Source organism: Triticum aestivum, chromosome 6B, assembly GCF_018294505.1.
Source record: "Triticum aestivum cultivar Chinese Spring chromosome 6B, IWGSC CS RefSeq v2.1, whole genome shotgun sequence".
Classification (NCBI taxonomy): domain Eukaryota; kingdom Viridiplantae; phylum Streptophyta; class Magnoliopsida; order Poales; family Poaceae; genus Triticum; species Triticum aestivum.
The window spans coordinates 135,675,133-135,694,353 of NC_057810.1; the positions used below are offsets into that span (position 1 = coordinate 135,675,133).

The window sequence follows — 19,221 nt, forward strand, 5'->3', positions numbered from 1 at the left end:
TCAAGTACGATTAAATAATAATATAAAAAATATATATTTTTAAATAATTAATCAAAAGGTTAAACATAAAGTAAAAAAATTAGAGTGCTTCTTATGTGTGAAACTGAACGGGCCATATATTAGCGTTTCTTATAAACCTAAGTGGCACATAAATAGAAGCATATGCATTATAATTAATAATTCATTCACCCAGATGGTCATAACAATTATTGTATATAGGCAATATATTGTAGGTTTATCTTATGCTTCTTAATTATGACACAAACGGCTCCATTCATCGGGCGGTACATGGGGCAAGTGTGATTCTACGAGTAGGTATTTTCATAATATAGTTGCAGTGTCGCAATTGTATTGATGTATGTGCATTGCTCCGCAGCCCCAACGCTTCGGAGGATATCATGGCACCTTCAATGGTTGTAAGATAGTTGTTGGTGGACTTTGTCACATAGAATTTTTGATGATATGTCATACAATAAATAAGAAAAGAGAGGAAGGTTGTATGTATATGAACCAACACCCCTTACACAAGCTTCAGTGTAGAATGAGAGAGTACCTTATTTATTATCTCACATCCTATTAGGCAAACTAGATACAACCCATTGAATGTGTTGTATGTTAAGGTGTTGATTGATGACATGACATATTTTACCAACAAGCTAACATATAAATTGTTGGAGATGTCCTCATGCGAGCCCTCGACCCCTGGTGGTGTGGTGGTGTCTACAAGGATAGTGGGTGGCGTTGGTGTTGTTGGTGCAATGCATGGTGGCCATGTCATAGGGTAACTTCTCTATGGTGCCAACGTGAGGGTAGACACCATGTGTCGGTCGACGCTTTATGACTTGTGTATCCATGCATTGGGCACCATGTTATTGAGTAGGCGTCATCGACGGTGCATAGTGGTTGGTGGTGCCACTCCATACTAATTATACTGGTATGGAGGTGCTGTTGTTCATTCACACATTGCTCCATCCCACGTATCCCTCCCGTCTCTCCGTTTGACGATGCCACAAACCACCTCGTCGCCCTGTATGTTTTTTGTCGTCGCTGGTCGCATGGCCGGATGGTTGTCCCTCCTTTCCCGCCGCCCTACTGTCAACTCCTCTGAATCTCTGATGATGTTGGTCGTCCCGTCATCGCCTCCTCTGACGTTGCTGCCGCCGATGTCGACATCTTTGATGCTACTTCCCATTTCCAATTTTTCCCTTTCCTTTGTTTGCCGCCTCTTTTGGCCATGGGTGACGCGGCCACCGACTCGAAGCCTCTGCGACTAGACATGGGCACATAGCTTCCTCCCTTCCTCCCTTTGACACCAATCATCACATCGACAAAAAAAGAAGCAATCCCCACCTTCATGCCATTATAAGAATCATGGTGTCGAACATTGCATCGTAGAGTAAATTGTGTTACCAGCCGTTGTGCCCAACACTGAATAGATCCTTAAAGAATGCAAATAGACTGGGGTGACTTCTTTTGCACCATTTGAAAATGCATAAATAAATCCCAAATTATTTCCCCCCACTTTCCATTCTTCATTCTTCGTTCCACAACAAGCAACGCCATTAGCCCATCACACACACTACTAGGTACTCGCTCCCCCATCTACTAACTCCAACCAAACCTTAGCCCCTAATCCCGTCACTCTCCACCCGGGCGGATTAACGGCCGATTGGCCGCACGCCATGACCTCGGCGTGGCCGCCAATCGCGAACATCAGATTCAGTCTTTACCCCAAAACTTCGGCGACAAACTTCTGGAGGAGATCTTCCTCCACCCGCCCACCCCTGCCGCGCTTGCCCGCGCCTCCACCGCTTGCCCCTGTTTCCGCGGCATCATCACCGAGCGCTCCTTTCTCCACTGCTTCATCAAATGCCATCCACCCCCGCTCCTCGGACTCATCGACGACAAAGGTGGCTTCCAACCCGCACATGCGCCCCCTCCTTCGCCCCGCTCGCCCGTGCCCTCGCCGATGCCGCGGATTTCACATACTCCTTCATCCCCAAGCCCAGTGATGAAAGCTCCTGTTGTCCCCGCAGCGGCCGCGTCTGTTGACACCAAATTTTGGCACGGTCAATAACTTATTTAAGATGGCCTCAAATGGAGAAGTGATCTTCATGAAAGAGTTCCGTATTATCGATATGAACATCTTTGAAGTTTGGGTCATCGCAGTCCGATTTCATCTCGAAGGCCGAAACTATGCTCAAAGTACTAAGATCTTATATTCATAGTACAGTTTGGCTGATTAAGCCCCCAAGAAGACCTCAAATGGAAACATTATCTACATGGATTGTCTTCGTCTCGTCGAAACGATCGATTTTGATATAAAAATTGTTCCAATCCGAATTCGTATGCAAAAGTTAGAGCCATCGGAATACAGCCCTGTCAGGAGGCAAAAACTGGCGCGCCCCACCAGACACCCTGTCTGATGGGTAGCGCGAGGGATAGCCTGTTTTGCGCGACCGATTTGACTCTCAAGATGACCTCTGATCAAAAAACGTTCAACATAAAAGTTGTTCGTCTCGTCGAAACGGTCAAGATTACTTTTGGGATCGTTTCCATCCGAGATCGTTTACCACCACAAAAAAGACCCGCAAGGTGCAGCCAGTTTAAACCGAACAGTTTTGGAAAGTTCGGACAAAACCAATCCGAATTTGACTAGGGTTTTGGACGTGAATCCAAGGTTTTTCCTTGCACGGGAAGTCCAGCCGCCTCTTATATACCTAAGGGGTGACGGCCGATTGAACAACACACAATCGATCAATCAATCTACCACTTTTTATCTTTTATCTTTTCTCCTTAACCCTAGTTCTTCTTCTTCCTCGTTCTTCGTTCGTTCTTCTTCATTGCAGGGCGGCGAACCTCGAGGCCCTAGGGGCGGTCAGGCCGACCTAGGGCAGCCCATAGCCGCTGCGCGCCCTGACGGGGTTCCTCCCGGGCGTGTGGGGTTTCGGGTCTTCAAAAGCACCCGCCGGATTGCTTGCGTACCGCGCATCCGGACGGGTCTCCTTCGACGTAAGTTGCGGTGTATCACCCTCGGCGTTGGAGGTACACGGTGACGTGTTCGTGTGCGAACAGCGTCCTCCTCGAGGGCAGCGCATCTGGGGAAATCATCACAAACCTCGTGGTGTGTGATCCATTGTAACGACGCTACGTGCTACTTCCACCCATACCTATGGACCTAGCACTGGCGGTCGAGGAGAAATCACGAGGATTCAAGCCCTTACTCGCACCCATTGGCAAGGACGAGGGTGTGACGACCTTCAAGGTGATATGGGTGAACTCCGGGCGGAAGGAAGCGGAGAAGATCGCCGAGAGGCCGTTCGATAGAACGAAAAAGACAGCACGCACTGGATTTTTCCTCTCCTCACATGGTAATTTTCCTTCGGCCTTATTTTTGGGAATAAGATACTCCCTTTTTTAGGGGAAAAAATACTCCTAAAATGTTGAACCAAAAAACCTCAAAAAAAAAAGAAAGTTGAACCAAACGAGGCACACGCCCTCCCGCCCGGAACCCTAGGAAATTCGTTTGGTTCTTTTTTTCCCTCGATCCGCCGTTCCATTCCCCACTCACCTCGTTCCAGGTCCAGCACACTCCCTAAAAAACTGCGGCGGCCCTGCTATCTCCGACGAAAACCCTAACCACGCTCGCAGCGCACCGCCCACTACTCCGTCCCCTGAGCGGCGGCCGATTGGCTGCTTTCCATGGCCTCGACGGCGGCGCCGGTCGCCGAACACCGGACTCAGTTGTTGCTCACAGACCTCGGCGACGAGCTCCTGGAGGAGGTTTTCCTCCGCCTGCCCACCCCGGCGGAGCTCGCGCGCGCCTGCACCGCCCGCGCCTCCTTCCGCCGCATCATCACCGAGCGCTCCTTCCTTCGCAGCTACCGCAAACGCCACCCGCCGCCGCTCCTGGGGTTCGTGGGTGAGGAAGGCGGCTTCCACCCCGCCTAGGCGCCCCACCCCTCCGCCCCGCTCGCCCGTGCCCTCGCCGACGCTGCCGATTTCACCTACTCCTTCGTCCCCCAACACGGCGAGGGGCACGTGTGGGTCCCGTGCGATGCCCGGGATGGCCGTGTCCTTCTCGAAGACGGACAAATTTGGGAGGCCTTCAGACACCTTGCCGTCTGCGATCCATTGTTTCGTGGCTACGCGCTGCTTCCACCCGTTCCCGGGAACCTGGCACTCCAGGAGAAAGGCCGCCCTGTAACCAATTCACTCATGCCCATTGCCGAGGATGAGGATGAGACATTGTTCAAGGTGATATGCTTGGCTAACTACGAAACCAAGCTGGTTGCATTTCTATTCTCTTCCGTCACAGGAGAATGGTGCATAGCCGCAACTGTCAGCTGGAGCTCTTTGGGCAGCCAGCCACAGATATGGCGAAACTTCAGAGGTTGCGATTACCGTGGCGTGTCCTGTTTTGACTGTGCGCGCGGCTCCTACTACTCAACATCGACTTTTAACGACAAGCTGCTTGTGTTGGACACAAGGAAAATGGAGTTTTGCATTGTCGATGATCGTACTGGCTACCATATGAACCTCAGATGTCTGCCTGGCCAGCACGAGGACGTTGTCGACATCTATGTGCCATCCCGATTCCGGCCTGGCCAGAGTAGAAGTCTGCCTCGCATTGTTGTGGGTAGAGAAGGAGCCCTTGAGATGTTTTCTCTCGTTGGTGATCACACTCCAAATGGCTCTTTTGATCTCTATCATACCACTCAGCAAAATAATGGCCAGTCTTCCAAGGAATGTCAGCTGGAGAATATTATACCGTTGCCCGGCAAGTATGACTATTTCACTGTGGGTGCAGCTGAGGGATTCTTATTCCTTGGAGCCACTACAGAAGATCAGCTGGACTTTGTTGAAAGCGTCCCTATGAGCTTGTTGACGACTGAGTGGAATGTAGATTATTTTGCATTGGATGTCAAGACTTCTGAACTTACTAAGGTTTGTAGGAGCAGGAGGCAATTCTTCCATAAAGAAGATGTTCACTGCTACTTTGGCTTCCCCCTGTCGTTGTCAAAACCGAGTATATGATGAAGTGGTAAGTTTATTTTGTTTATATTTGGCGTGCTTTGGGAACCGTGTGTTGGCCAGTTGGCTAGTGGCGCGCGTCCGTCTGCGTGCCCAGCCCGCCACCCGCGTTCGAGCCTAGGCTCCGCATGGTGTGAATGGGTTGTTTCTTCTTAATTAATTTGCCACAGGGGCTAATCCCTATTGGTCTAGTTTTAAGAACAGAGCAGTGGCCAAATTGGTTAGAGCATATGCCAATGAGAGCTCACGCATCCGTGCTCGAGTCGTGGCCTCCGCAGGATGCCTCACTTCTACCTAAACAGCATACAGATTTTGTTTTTTGTTTTTGTTTTGAAACGACGAGCTCCCTCGTCGATCTCTATTAGAGAAAAACAACATGTAGTTAAGGGAGGGAACTTCCCCCGTTAACCATGTTTTTTAATTTTTGGCGTGCTTCACTGTCCTAATTATGCATGCTGAGAGTTATTGTTTCATGCTATTTTGAGAACCTATCTAGCCATGAAAGGTGGTCATGATTTATTTTTGTCATGTTCGATAGTTGTCATGCAACCTGCCAGTTAAAGAAAACAAATTCATTTCATAGGAGGAAAGGCATCTCTATCGCACCAAATTTGCGTATTATGCTCATCAGTTAATGTTTGAGGGCCATTCACATTTTTGGAAAGGCTTTAATTTACCATTCACATCTTATGTTCCTGCTACTATTGTTGTATACTGCTTCCTAACTGAAATAAGAATATATGATGGCTATGGAACATTTGAAAGCATGAACCGGCAGCTTATGCATTTAGTTTTAAACTGTACTGTTTTTTCAATATTTTTTTTGGAAATTACTATTTTTTCAATTTCACTTGAAAGGCATTACTGTGAAACTATGGAAGCATATTTCTGTTGCATTTGGGTGACTTGCCTATTATGAGTTTTAACTGAATATATCTGCAGGGATCAACTCGCTTTGTTTCAGGGGTTCTTGTACTTGGGCCATGTATCTGATGCCTTTGATGAAATGGAGGATGGACATGATGGTGCTGAGAAATATGCTCACTAGATATAGCACTCAAGCCTTGGTATTATTCATTAAGAATTAGCCATCATGTACTTTCTATGGTTGTATTAGGCTTTTTTAAGCAAAGACATGTTGTAAACAAGCTGAATTTGTTGAACTCTATCTCCAATGAGAGTTGTACTGTACTTTTGTGTTGGAAGCATGACATTGTCTGTTTATCCTTGTTCAGTCATTAACCTGGTCATGTTTGCAGCCACATCATGCTCTGCTCAGCATGCTCATGCATCATCTTGCTTTTAAGATCTGATGATTAGTTACAGGTTATTGTTGCCCATGCTGTTTTCAGTGTGCGAGTGTTTTGTTTGGTGCCTTTTCAGAGTCAGGAAAGCAACAGTGATCATGTTCAAGTCGCATTTTGATTTTTGAGGCTTCTGCAAAAAAGAAAAACATGCTTCTTGCTTCATCCTATAACATTCAGATATCCTCATCTTGTAAGCGAGACACCTTACATTTCCTGGTTGATCCCACACATATGCCCATTGTTGTAGTGTTTATGCAGGACATGCTTTTTAATGGTTGCTGTCATGTTTATTGACTGCAAATACTCCACCTCTTATCCAGTTGGGCATGTCTTTGATTGAGAACACTTTTCTATAAGGCTGGGCAGCACTAGAACTTCTCCCCAATCATGCTTGTCTGATTTCGTTTGCAAGGGATAACTTGCAGAGCATGTCACAAGAAACGCACGAAAAGGAGTGACCCATTGGCACAAGTTGCCAACCACCGAGTGAGTCAACAGGTAGGTGACCAGAAACTCATCATATAATACTATACTGCATGCTGGTGCTTAAGAAAATCCATCACACAGCCACTCTTCTATGTATATATGCTTGCCTGGCTCTGGCTGCTAATTATCATCTTCTTGCTTGTCGTTGCCGCCAGTGTTGCACCTTGAATCAAGATCCATCCATGGAGCCAATGCAAGGAAGAGTGCAGATGTGGATGCTCCTGTGGCTCGCCTTCTGCTTGCTCGAGCATTCGCATTCGCTGGTGTTCCCGTTCCCCATGCCGTTCTTCGCCCCTTCCTACACCAACCAGCAAGACGGTGAGAAGAATCTGCAAAACTTTTCTGAGTCTTGCAGTGCAATGCATGTATGCTAAGTCATTTTTTCCTCTTATTTTGCTGGTGCAGTTGATGCTGTGAACGAGCTGTACGCGTCACTGGGCTCGCCGGACCTCCGTGGCTGGGCTGCCTCGGGAGGAGACCCTTGCGAGGAGGCATGGCAAGGGGTGCAGTGCCTCGGCCCCAACATAACCGAAATGTTAGCTGTTCTTTTAGAATCTCTTGTACCATGCCGAGCTTCATGCACTAGCCAATCACAGAAAAGCTTTTTGTTGAAACTGACAGAGCACTCAAAGGCGCGGGTCTAGAAGGGAAGCTGAGCGAGGCACTCGGAAAGCTCACTGCTGTTACAAGATTGTTTGTGAATTTACATCATATTTCAGTTCTACTTTCTGTCCACTACCACTTCAGTTTATTTATTGACATTGTTTTTGGATTGTGTTCATGCAGGGACCTGTCATCAAACAACCTCGGCGGTGAGCTGCCGGAGTCAATGGCAATGCTCAAATCCCTTTCAGCACTGTGGGTAGCTGAGTATTATGCTTCCTAATTAGTACTCCCTCCGTTCGGAATTACTTGTCGTGGAAATGGATGTATCTAGACGTATTTTAGTTCTAGATACATTCATTTCCGAGACAAGTAATTCCGAACGGAGGGAGTACTATGCAGTGATACTCTTTTCCTGGTAGTTTGTGGTTAAATGCATTGTTTTTCTGAATTTGCAATGTGCTGCAGGCATGTGCAGAACAACAGCCTAACTGGGACACTCGATGTGCTGCGTGATCTTCCCCTGAAAGACCTGTAATTGCTTTACCTATTTACACAGATACCTCCTTAGCTCATACTGTGAAATATGATGATCACTCTACTCCTTGACGAGATAACGTGCAAAATCCTGCATGTTGTTGAGAGGGAAAAAACATTTCCATGAAACAAAGGTCTGACTGCATTTCCCGCATGCCCATTCCTGAATCTTGATTATGTGACCGTTTACAGGAATGTGGAGAACAATCAGTTCGCAGGATCAATCCCAGAGAAGATGCTGAACATCCCAAAATTTCTGTAAGAACTCCATCCTCTCTTATCGAGATTCAAGAACCAAAAGAGCTTGGCTAACTGCTGCCTGCCTAACAAATCAATAATCTTGCCTGAATTTTCTGCAGAAGAAATGGCAACCATTTCACCATTCCGATCCCTGGTTCCTCTCCGACTCCGGCGACGTCGTCTCCTTCTCCAGCTGCACATCCTCACATTACTGTAATTCCAGCAGTTACTCCACAGGACACTACACACGGTGGGGCTCCTCGGAGGCACGCCAACAAGGTGTTTCCGGCAAAGGCTGCCGGATTCAGCATTCTCGCTGCCAGTTTATTGACCATTGCTGTCGTTGTAATCGTGTTCGCAACCTTGAGAAGGCGGCAGGAGATGTCCACTCGGGAAGGGCACCTGAGCGCAATTGCGAGGAGCGTGGCAATCTGGACAAGGAAGCCTCCTAAGCTAGGTGCAACTGCCAACCCTGACAAACAACACAGTACAGGTACATGAAAAACAATGCTGAAATTTTATCCTGAAAATTAAGAACCTACATATTCTGATATCAATGTCCATTGTTGTTTTGATCATTGAAGTCGCTGCAAATGACATTGTGGGGAGCACTCTGAGAGATTGCACAAAGGTGTCGGGTTTATCGGCACATACACCTCTCAAGAACTACAGCATGCCAAGCATTGTTTCAGATAAGAATGTTCAGCGGGGGTCAGAAGAAGGCAAACCCTCGACGGTTTCCTTCAAGTTCTTCACTGTTGCATATCTGCAACAGTGCACCAACAGCTTCAGCGCTGAGAATTTTCTGCGAGAAACTCGGTTCGGCAATATCTATCTTGCAGAGCGCCCAGAATGCAAGGTAAATTGAACTGTATGTAGAACTTTCATTCCTAATTGTATCATATTCAGTTTCTTTATAGTAGCAGAGTACCATCTCTTTTTCCTGTTGGAAACTTTGTGGTGTTATTGACATCATCTTCCCATGATCACATTTCTTCTAGTTTGCGGTGCTGAAGCTTCGCGACACGGCTACGAAAATGGCGGCTGACGTGTTTCTGGAGAATGTTCGGACCATCGCCGACCTTCGACACCCCAACATAGAAGAGCTTGTGGGTTGCTGCGTGGAGCACGGACAGAGGCTGCTCGTGTACAAATATTTCAGCGAACACACATTGGACGACATGATCCACCGCGGCAGCAGCGACACTGCCGATCCCGGCAGCAAGTTCCTGTGGGAAGCTCGGATCGCCGTGGCCCTCGAGGCCGCCAAGGCTCTCGAATACCTCCATGACGGTGGCGGCGGCCAGGAGGGACATGTCGCCGTTGTCCACGGACATTTCAGGCCGGAGCATGTCCTTGTCGACGGCGAGGCGCGGGTGCGCGTGTCCGGATGCGGCCTCGCCCCGTTCGCGCCACCGTCAGCGTCAGGAACTACTACGGACTGGCAAGACGACGCACTGAGCTACGTCGGTCCGCCGGAAGAAGCCGCAACGACGGAGGCGGCCACAGGCCGCGACGTGTACTGCTTCGGTGTGGTGATGCTGCAGCTCCTGACGGGGCGCAGGCCCTACGACAATGTGCGGCCGCGAGGGGAGAGGCTCCTGGTGCCGTGGGCTGGCGCGCGGCTGCACGATCTGAGCGCTCTGCGCAGGATGGCCGACCCACGCCTCCGGGGCACGCCGGTGCCGGTCAGGTCCCTATCACGGTTCGCGGACATCATCAGCAGATGCGTGCAGGTAACTAAAGCTCGTCCTTACTTTGGTTTCTCGTTTTCTTGGGCTGCTGCGTTGTCGTCGTAATGGAGTTTGCCTACGTGCAGCGGGAGGCTGAGTTCCGGCCGGCGATGGCGGAGGTGGTGCAGGACCTGATGGGCGCCACCGCCACGGAAGAGGCGCACATAGCGAACGACTGCGGAGAGCTATCGCCGGTGACGGCAGAGTACCAACTTGGTGTGAACTGCTCGCTCTGATTGACATAGAAAACTGCCAAACATGTCCTCACCATCAGCATAGAATGCATCTATTGTACTCACTAAGCCATTTACTATGCTGCATTGCCTTTGATCTCAGGCTGGAAGCACTGTTTCAAGCAAATTATTTTTCCATCAAAGGAGAATTCTTGGGTTTTATTTGGTTATAGGGTGCAACGCCCGGACTACACTTGAGGGCCCCAATAGCAAGCTATTCTGATGGACCCTCCCTGACACTTAGCCCACATATCAAACAGATACTGCACTTGATCTTAGCCAAAAGGTCGAGAAAGATATGATTTGAAACTTTGTCCTCCCTCTCCTTTTATGGCTTCTTGGGCCAACTCCACCACGTGTGCCGGCGAGGTGGGACTAAACGAAACTAAGAGTAAACTAAGAGTTGCAGTGAGTATTAACAAATTTGTACCTGCCCCCGTTGCGCCCGTTTCTTCGCTGCACGCAAACGGGCGCATACCCCCCGCGCCAGGCTGGGCCGGCCCATTTCTTCTTTTTCTGTTAAAATTGCATCAATCAAAAAAGCATGAGTGCGGTGGTTCGAACTTGGGATGTTCCGTTTAGACATCAGCGCAGTTACCACTAGGCAAAGAACCACTTGCTGTTTGCAAACCTCTTTTGCCTCTTTTATTGTTTTTCCAGGTCGCGAGATTTTTTCTCCTTTTTCCTGCTCTTTTTTCATTTTTCTTTTCTTTATTCCTTTTTCTTTTTTTTCGTAAATGTGCAATTTTTTATTCAAATTTGATGAACCTTTATCAAATTGATGATTTTTTTTAAAACTCAATGAAAATTTTCAAATTCCATATTTTTTTAAAACGTGAAAAATTATTGAAAACCTGAACAAAAAATTATATACGATGAGCAATTTTCAAATATACATTGAACATTTTTTTGGTGTACGATGAACAATTTTTAACTACACAGCAAACATTTTTGTGATATACATTGAAATAATTTAAAACATATTTATACATTCTTTTGATATAAGATGAACAACTTTTATACATTGAAATTTTTTGTAATATAATCTGAACAATTTTTAACTACACATTGAACAATTTTATGATATGCGCTGAAAAACCATTTAAATACCCATTGAACATTTTTTTTATGTACACGGAACAATTTAAAATTGTGAACAAAATTTTAAAAAGTGAATAAATTTGAAAAACTATGAACACATTTTGAAATCATGAACAAAAAACGAAAAATACATTTTTTAAAATTCCATGAACTTTTTTCAAATTCAATGAACTTTTTCTAGATTTCGATGAACCTTTTTCAAATTCGATGATTTTTTTTCCCAAATTTGATGAACTTTTTCCAACTTTGATGAACTTTTTTTCATATTCGATGACCATTTTTCAAATTCATTGAACTTTCTTCTAAATTCAAACAAAATTTTTTGATATTGATGAACTATTTGTCAAAATTGATGAACTTTTTTAAAATCAATGATTTTTTTAGTTCGTTAACCTTTTCAATTCGTGATTTATTTTGAAATCTGTGAATTTTTTCAAATTTCGTCCCGAAAAAAATTATGTTTCCCAAAATCTGTGCGCAATAAATAGCGTGACGTTGATTATTCTTAATTCATGCGCGCTGAATATATCCATGATTGATTGGTTGCACTAGTGGTTAGTTGACTGGGACATGTACCGGAGGTCGCGTGGTTGATTCCTCACGGGAGCAACACTTTTTAGGGGATTTTTTTGTGGTATAGATGGGATTTTTTTTTCGTGGTATAGAAGGCGTGTCGTGGGCCGGCCCAGCAGGCGCGGCTGTGAGCGCCAGCTTCCTGAACCGGCGCTTAAGGCGCCGGTTAGGAGCTCCCCTCCTATACAGCGCTGCAGGCGGCGGTTGCTGCAACTGGCGCTCGCAGCAGCGTCTCGGTGGGCCGGCCCACGAGCGCGCAGCGCCAAGAAAACCCCCGCAAAAAATGCGTACGCTGCAGGATTCGAACTCACGCCATGACAGTGCGAAACCTTGAAGAATAGAAAGGTAGGCGCACTATTTATTGCGTGGTCCACTATAATGTTTAGATTTTCAATTATTTAAAAACATGTTCACATATTTCAAAAATGATGTTCACGAACATGCAAAAAAAAAGTTCACCAAAATTAAAAAATGTTCAGGTAATCAAAAAAAAGTTCATGAATTCAAAAGAAGTCCATTACTTACAAAAATGTTCAATATATTTTGACAAAATTTGCAAACTCGAAAAGAGTTTACGAATTTCAAAAAAAAGACAACATATGTAAAAGATTGTGAGTTTGAAAAAAAGTTCATTAACTTTGAAAAAACAATTTGTCGAATATGAAAAAAGTTCATGAAATTTGAAAAAGTTCAGAAGTGGAAACAAGTGCATCGATTTAAAATTTTCATCAAATTTGGGAAAATCTCATCCAAATTGAAAACAAAATCATCAAGTTTTAAAAAAAGTTCATCGAATTAGAAAAAAAGTTCACGATTTTCAAAACCAGTTCATCAAAAATGAAAACAGTTCATCAATTTGAAGAAAAAGGTTGATCAATTTGGAAAAAACGTTAATACTAATTAAAAAAAAGTGAATGGATTTTCAAAAACGTTCATCGAACTTGAAAAATAGTTCATAGAATTTGAAAAAAAAGTTCCTTGAATATGAAAAAAAGTTAATGAATATTAATACAAAGTTCATCGAATATGAAAAAGTTCATAGAGTTTGAAAAAAGTTCATTGAGTTTGAAAAAAGTTCATCAAATTAGTAAAAAGTTCATTGAATTTGAAAAGAAGTTCATCGATTTTCAAGAAAAAAGTTCATGAATTTGAAACAAAAACATCAAACCAGGAAGAAGGAAAAAAATAAACAAACAGAAACAAAAAAGGAAAAAAGGAAAAAGGGAAAAGAAAAAAGGAAAGAAGTCATGAACAAAAACCAGAAAAGTATGTAATGCGACAGTTCAGTGAAGTAGGCGTAGTGGTTATTGTAGCTTTGCCCAATGTGGAGATCGCTGGTTCAATACTTGGTTGGTGTGCCTTTTTTGCTGTTTGAAACAGAAATGCCGAGCAAACGCACACAGGAGCGAGCGGGATCACATGTACTGGGCCGGCCCAATTACGTGATTCGGTTTTAGGAACCTTCTAGCAGTTCTGTCTGGTTTTATGCATCTTGGGAACCTCCCAGAAGGTTCTCTGAACCGGTTTTTGTCTGTTTTTTCCCTTGTGTTTTCTTTTTCGGTTTTTTCCCTTTTCTGTTTCTCTTGTATTTTATTTTTTCAACAAATGTTCAGAAATTTGAAAAATGTTCGCATTTTAAGTTTTTTTCACAAATTAAGGAAATTTTAAAAAATATCCATTTAGAAAAAAGTGTTCGCAAATTTTTATAATTTTAATGTTTTCAAATTTTTTCCGCAATTTCAAAAAATGTACGGAAACTTGAGAAAATGTTCCAGGTTTTTAATTTTGTTCTAGAATTTTTCAATTGCCCACGTTCTGAAAATTCGTTCTGACACTCAAAAATCTGTTTATTTTTCTTCTTTATTTTTCTTCTTTTCTTTTCCTTTTGCTGTTTCTTTCTTTCTTCTTTGTCTCTTTTTCATTTTTTTCTTTTTCAAGTTGATATTTTTATTTTATTTTAATTCAAACCTTTTAGGTTTCTAAAAAATGTTCTACTTTAAAAATATGTTCACAATTTGAAAAAGTGTACAAGAATTTTAGAAAATGTTCGTCTACTTCAAAATTTGTTCAGTTCACAAATTTAGAAAATGTTCCTATTTCAAAAAAAAACTTCCGACATTGCAAAAATTGTTTGCGGTTGCAAAAATTGGTCTAAAATTCAAAAAATGTTCGTGTTTGATAAAATGTTAAGGAATTTCAAAAAATGTCCGTGGTTTAATTTTTTTAGATATTTCATAAAGTTCCATTTTCAAAAAAAAATATTCACAAATTCAAAAAATGTTCGCGGTTTCATTTTTTTGTAATTTCATAAAAAGTTCCATTTTTCAAATAGTTGTTCAAAAATTCAAAATTGTTCGTGGTTTACAATTTGTTCGGGATTTCATAATTTGTTCACAACTTCAAATAATGGTTCATGTTTTTCAAAAACATTTTCTGCAGTTTCAATTTTTTTGTGCACATATGCAAAAAATTGTTCCTGTGTACAAAATATGTTCAGAAATGAAAAAAATGGTCGCACTTTTTCAAAATATACACTTTCAGAAAAAATGTACAATTTCTTTTAAGATGTTCACTACAGTGTGTAATTCTGGTTTGATACAGTAGATAAGTCCGGTTGTATGGTTGTGCCAGTTATTAAAAGTGCGCATTGGTTTGCTACAATCAATGCTAGTCAGGTGGAGTGGCTGGGAGCATGCACTTCAAAGCTGTAGGTCGCAGGTTTGAGTTTCCATCGCTCCTTCTCTCCCCTTTTTTCTTTCTTTTCTTTCCACCGATACAGCGCGATGGGCCGGCCCAGTTAGTTTGCGCCCCTGTGTGTTTCAACGACATTTTGACGCAAAGCGCGTTCAATAGGACCTCCCCTAGAATAGTACTAACTTGTACGGGAGCTCCTAGTTGGCGCTGTAGGCGCCGGTTCGCGCCGCTGGTGCCCGCGCGGACACGAACTGGGCCGGCCCAACAAGCTGCTGAGAAGCAAAAAGCGAAGGGAAAAATTACTGTGTGAGGTTTATTCGGGAGAATCGGGAGTCAAACTCGTAACACCCAAGTAAACGACCACATGGGTCGACCACTGGACCAAGCTCACTGTGATGCTTACTTTAGGAAATCATAACTCTTTAATATTTCATACAGTAACGCACAGGTAGAGGACTACAGACCATACGACAAGGAGTGGCTGAGAAGTATACTACGAGACTCCGTGAGGGAAACGAGCCACCGGAGGCCTGAGGGGCATATCATTGATACTTCCTCTGTAAAGAAATATAAGAGCGTTTAGATCAGAAATCCCTTTTGATGACCGAGCTCCAATGAGGCCTCCAAATTCAAATTTCAAATTTCAAATTTCATCAAAATTCATATTTTTACGTTTCAAAAAATTCTGAAAAAAAACACAGATATACATGAAGGCATAACACACATGTGTGTAAATTTTCAGGGCAAAATACGTTGAAATGAGGGCTGTGCAAAATAAACAAATATGGGGTTGTTTAACACATGATACTATTCATCCTCTCATGCCATGAATTTGTCTTTTTTATACAGGTCGCAACTCAAGTTATTTCATCATGAAGTTTTACACACATGTGGGTTACATCTTTACGTACACGCATATTTTTTTCAGAATTTTTTGAAACATTAAAGTTTGAATTTGAATTTTTCAAACATAAAGGGCTCCATGGAGCTCGGCCTCCAAAACGCCATTCTCCGTTTAGATCACTATTTTAGTGATCTGAACGCTCTTATATTTCTTTACGGAGGGAGTACGTGATCTATCTGAAATTTAAACACAAGGACATACTTTCAATCATAGATTTTGTTTAGCTACGGTATTGCATCTATGTGTTGTGTTCGTTAGCAGGCTACGCCCATACCTAGCTTGCCAGGAGGGGTGCCAGATGCAAGTATATGAAATTACCATAATTGATAACAATTGCAACATCTGAAGGAATGACCAAACTCCTAATCCTGCCATGCCCCTTCCGGCTTCTACGTACTACCCTCCCACTGACCAACTCTGCTCTCAGTGTGCCTTCCATCCCCGGCAATGTGTTGTGACCCGGTTCCTCGATCCGACCAATCCTGATTTGATAAGTAAATCACGGGTGTTGTGAAGAAACGGGTAGGAAATGAGGGAAGGCGTATGGACCAGATGCACAGAGTGAATCTTGCAGGACAACCATCACGCCCATTTCAATAATATTAGTGTTTTAATGTTTTGAAATATTCCCTTGCAGGGGTGCAATGACATGTACGACATGTGGGGCAAGCTCAGTGTCATGGGATTGCCCACATTCGGATACGTTGTGATTAGGTGATGTGTTCAAATATATGATATGGACCTATTGAGAGCTTTGAGTTATGCTTATCAGCTAGAAACAAAATCAATTATTTCCCCGTTGCAACGCATGGGTCACTGCATATACTTTGCATGTACGTCAAAGGCAGGTCGAAGACAATTTTTATAAAACCGATTGAACAATCGTCATGTGCCAAGCAAAAGTTGGAGTCAGGGCATCTCCAGCCGTTGGCCCCCCAGGAGGGGCAAAAAATCGCCCCCTGGTGGCGCACCGGCGCTAAACCGCGCACTGGGGGCGTGATGCCCCCCAGTCGCGGCGCCCACGGTATTTTAAAAAATTTAAACACGGCACAAACACGGCGCAAATTCATTGCAAACTTCGGCGAGTTCGTTCAAACTTAAACATATTTTACAAAAAAAAAAACCGTGGGCTACTCCCGACGTCTCCCTCGCCGCTCGCCTCGCCGCCCGCCCACGCGGCTACATGCCGAGGAGGCTGTAGAACCGCGTGTAGTCGCCGCCGCCGTTGTCGTCGTCGTCGTCGTCGTCGTCGTCGCCGCTGCCGCCCCCGCCTAAACCTCCGCCGTCCCTGCTGCACCCCTCCCCCGGTTGGCGCGGCGGGTTGGAAGGTCCGGGGGCGTCGTCGTCGTCGCTGTCGAGGATCACGACGCCGTGCTCGTCCTCGCGCCCACACTTGCGGGCGGCGATCTCCTCCAGGGCCCGGCACTGCCGGACCGTCTCCTCGCGGAGGTAGTCGTCCCGCGCCCACTGCATGGCGTCCTCGTCGGAGAAGCCGCGCCGGGCTATCTCCTCGCACTCCGCGGTGAGGCCGGGCTCCGGCTTGGGCTCGACGAGGCCGGGCTCCGACTTGGGCTCGACGAGGACAAAACGGCCGGTCGGTGGCGAGGCGGGGGCGCCGATACGGACGCCGGCGCTGCGGGTGCGCGCGGCCACAGGCGTGTCCTGGGGCTCCGCCTTGACGGGGCGGAGGCAGGGCGAGCCGCCGGACGAAGAGGAGGACCCCCCGGTCTCCATGCGCCTCGGGGTCCAGGAGCTTCCCCGGCGGCATGAAAAGGAAGGGGGAGCGGGGTAGTCGAGGCGCGGCGTGTTGCCGCCCTCGATGTACTCGAGGACGGCGTCCAGCGTGCGCCCTGGCACGCCCCACCATCGACGCCGGCCGGTGGAGTTTTGCCTGCCGGAGGGCACGATGCCGTTGGTGGCCTCGAGCTGCTGGGCGTGACGGCGGCGGAAGTACGGCTCCCACAGCGGGCTGTCGGGGGCGTACCGTGGCGCCTCCCTCGCCGCATGCGACATGTTCGAGCGGATGCGAGCGATCTCCGCACGCCGCACCGCGCCGGAGGGTACCGGGGGCACCGGCACGCCGCCCGCGCTGATCCTCCACGCCCCGGGCACCCGCATGTCCGGCGGGACCGGGTACTCGGCCTCGTAAAGGAGGCGAGCCTCGTCTTCATGGAGATGGCGGCGGCCGAAGCCGTTCGCCGCCGCGCCGTCGCCTAGGAAACGTTCAGCCATTGGTTTTGAACTGGAGACGGCGAAAGGAGGAGAGGAGAGGGAGGGAGGAGCGACGGTGGAGGGGAAGTGTGAGACGGCCGAGTGCGCCGGGGCGCGGCATATATAGGCCGACGTGCCGCCCACACGCGTGGCACCGTGCGTACGCGTGGCGGGCGAGGCGAGGGCGAGGGACGCGCGTCGTCCGGCCTTCACTGCGCCGCCCGTGAAGCATCAATGGCGCAGGCTGACCGGCGCGGCAGCGCGGCAGCTTTGGCATTGATTCGCCGCGGGAAACGAGGCGATGAGAACGACGAAGGGCCAAGAAGTAATCCGGTCGCTGACGCGTCGGGCCCGCGGTTTCTTCGCGCCAAAAAAGTTCGCCCGGCGCCCCCGAGCGCCCCCAGCGCGCCGGGTTCAGGCTGGGTCCGCCGGCGCTGTTTTCGGCCCAAGCTGGCGAAAATCGGGCTTCTGGGGGCGCGACTGGGCCGTTTTTTCGGCGCCGGCGCGAAAAAATCGCCTGGGGAGGCCTTCTTGGGGGCGCGGCCGGAGATGCCCTCAGGAGGCAGCCTCCTTCAAAACTCCACTACACTATGTCCCTACACTTTGCCATAAAAAAACATATCTCCCTACACTATACCTAATATTAAAGAATGGAAGCTTTCATAGTTCTCTATACATCATCCCGTTTATATCCGTTGATTTTGTTTTAACCATGAAGATTGACGGTTGAGTTTTTTCAAAATAAAAAAAGGGTCACGAGGTGTTTCCAGGTCGCATCGCTGGTTCCATCTGCTCGTCCATCACATAACCAACATCGTAAAGCTAATCCCCTTGATTTTCTCCTCCGAAATCCCCTTGCCAGATTTCTTCTCAAATTGAAGAACATCACGTCAGCAAGGTGCAGCCATTGGAGGGTGAGCATAAGCTCCACGTTATTGGCAGAGGACGAGCCAGCCGACCCAAGGTTCGCCGCCGACGAGTTTGATCACTTCCCTGGGATGAGGCATGGCTTTCCATGATGATCGGCGTAGGCGGACACCTCAGCGTCGGCAGCTTTGGCCTGATACTGCGGAAGCACGGCCTTGCCGTGGATCACGTCCTCGACGCCATCATGGTGGATACCACGGGGAGGCTCCTGGACAAGGCCGCTATGGGGGACGACACTTCTGGGTCATCCCAGGTGGCAGGGGCGGGAGCTTCGGCATCATGGTGTCTTGGAAGCTCCAGCTCGTGTGTGTGTCCACGAATCCGCCAGTGATCTCATCACCGAGTGACAACATGTAGCGTCGGCTCTGCCCCGCGACATCATCCTCCGGGTTGTTGTCCAGAACCAGGACGCGCAGTTCGAGTCCCTGTACCGTGACAGGTGCGCAGGCGTCGTCGCGACAATGACCAAGATGCTCCAGGAGATGGGCGTGACGCGACACGAAAGTGTCAAGATGAGCTAGATCGAGTCCATCCTCTTCTTCGCATTCTACTGCACAAGGAAGCCGAAGGAGCTGCTCTTGGGGCACCAAGCCCGACAGGTACTTCAAGGGCGGCAGGGTAGGCCTCAAGGGCGGCAG

General features: G+C 46.8%; 1 protein-coding gene, 1 long non-coding RNA gene and 1 pseudogene across 3 annotated transcripts; 2 read left to right on the forward strand and 1 right to left on the reverse strand.

Annotated features, from left to right (window-relative positions):
• The first annotated feature begins 3,538 nt into the window (after positions 1–3,538).
• LOC123133761 (uncharacterized) lies at positions 3,539–6,296 on the forward strand. Its single transcript, XR_006465387.1, has 2 exons — positions 3,539–5,044; positions 5,977–6,296. It is a non-coding gene; the product is annotated as an uncharacterized lncRNA (long non-coding RNA).
• Positions 6,297–6,957: 661 nt separating this feature from the next.
• On the forward strand, positions 6,958–10,335 carry LOC123133762 (protein STRUBBELIG). Of its 2 annotated transcripts, XM_044553169.1 has the most exons (10): positions 6,958–7,145; positions 7,233–7,362; positions 7,449–7,520; positions 7,614–7,685; positions 7,899–7,964; positions 8,160–8,225; positions 8,327–8,700; positions 8,792–9,066; positions 9,209–9,943; positions 10,027–10,335. In XM_044553169.1, the coding sequence occupies exons 1-10, from the start codon at positions 7,010–7,012 to the stop codon at positions 10,174–10,176; spliced, it is 2,076 nt and encodes a 691-aa protein (XP_044409104.1). In that variant the 5' UTR covers positions 6,958–7,009; the 3' UTR covers positions 10,177–10,335. The 2 variants fall into 2 exon arrangements, with proteins under 2 accessions (XP_044409104.1, XP_044409103.1); XM_044553168.1 differs by having other exon boundaries at positions 7,449–7,685.
• A 5-nt stretch (positions 10,336–10,340) lies between these two features.
• Positions 10,341–10,473, reverse strand: LOC123140244 (uncharacterized; annotated as a pseudogene).
• Positions 10,474–19,221: the final 8,748 nt, after the last annotated feature.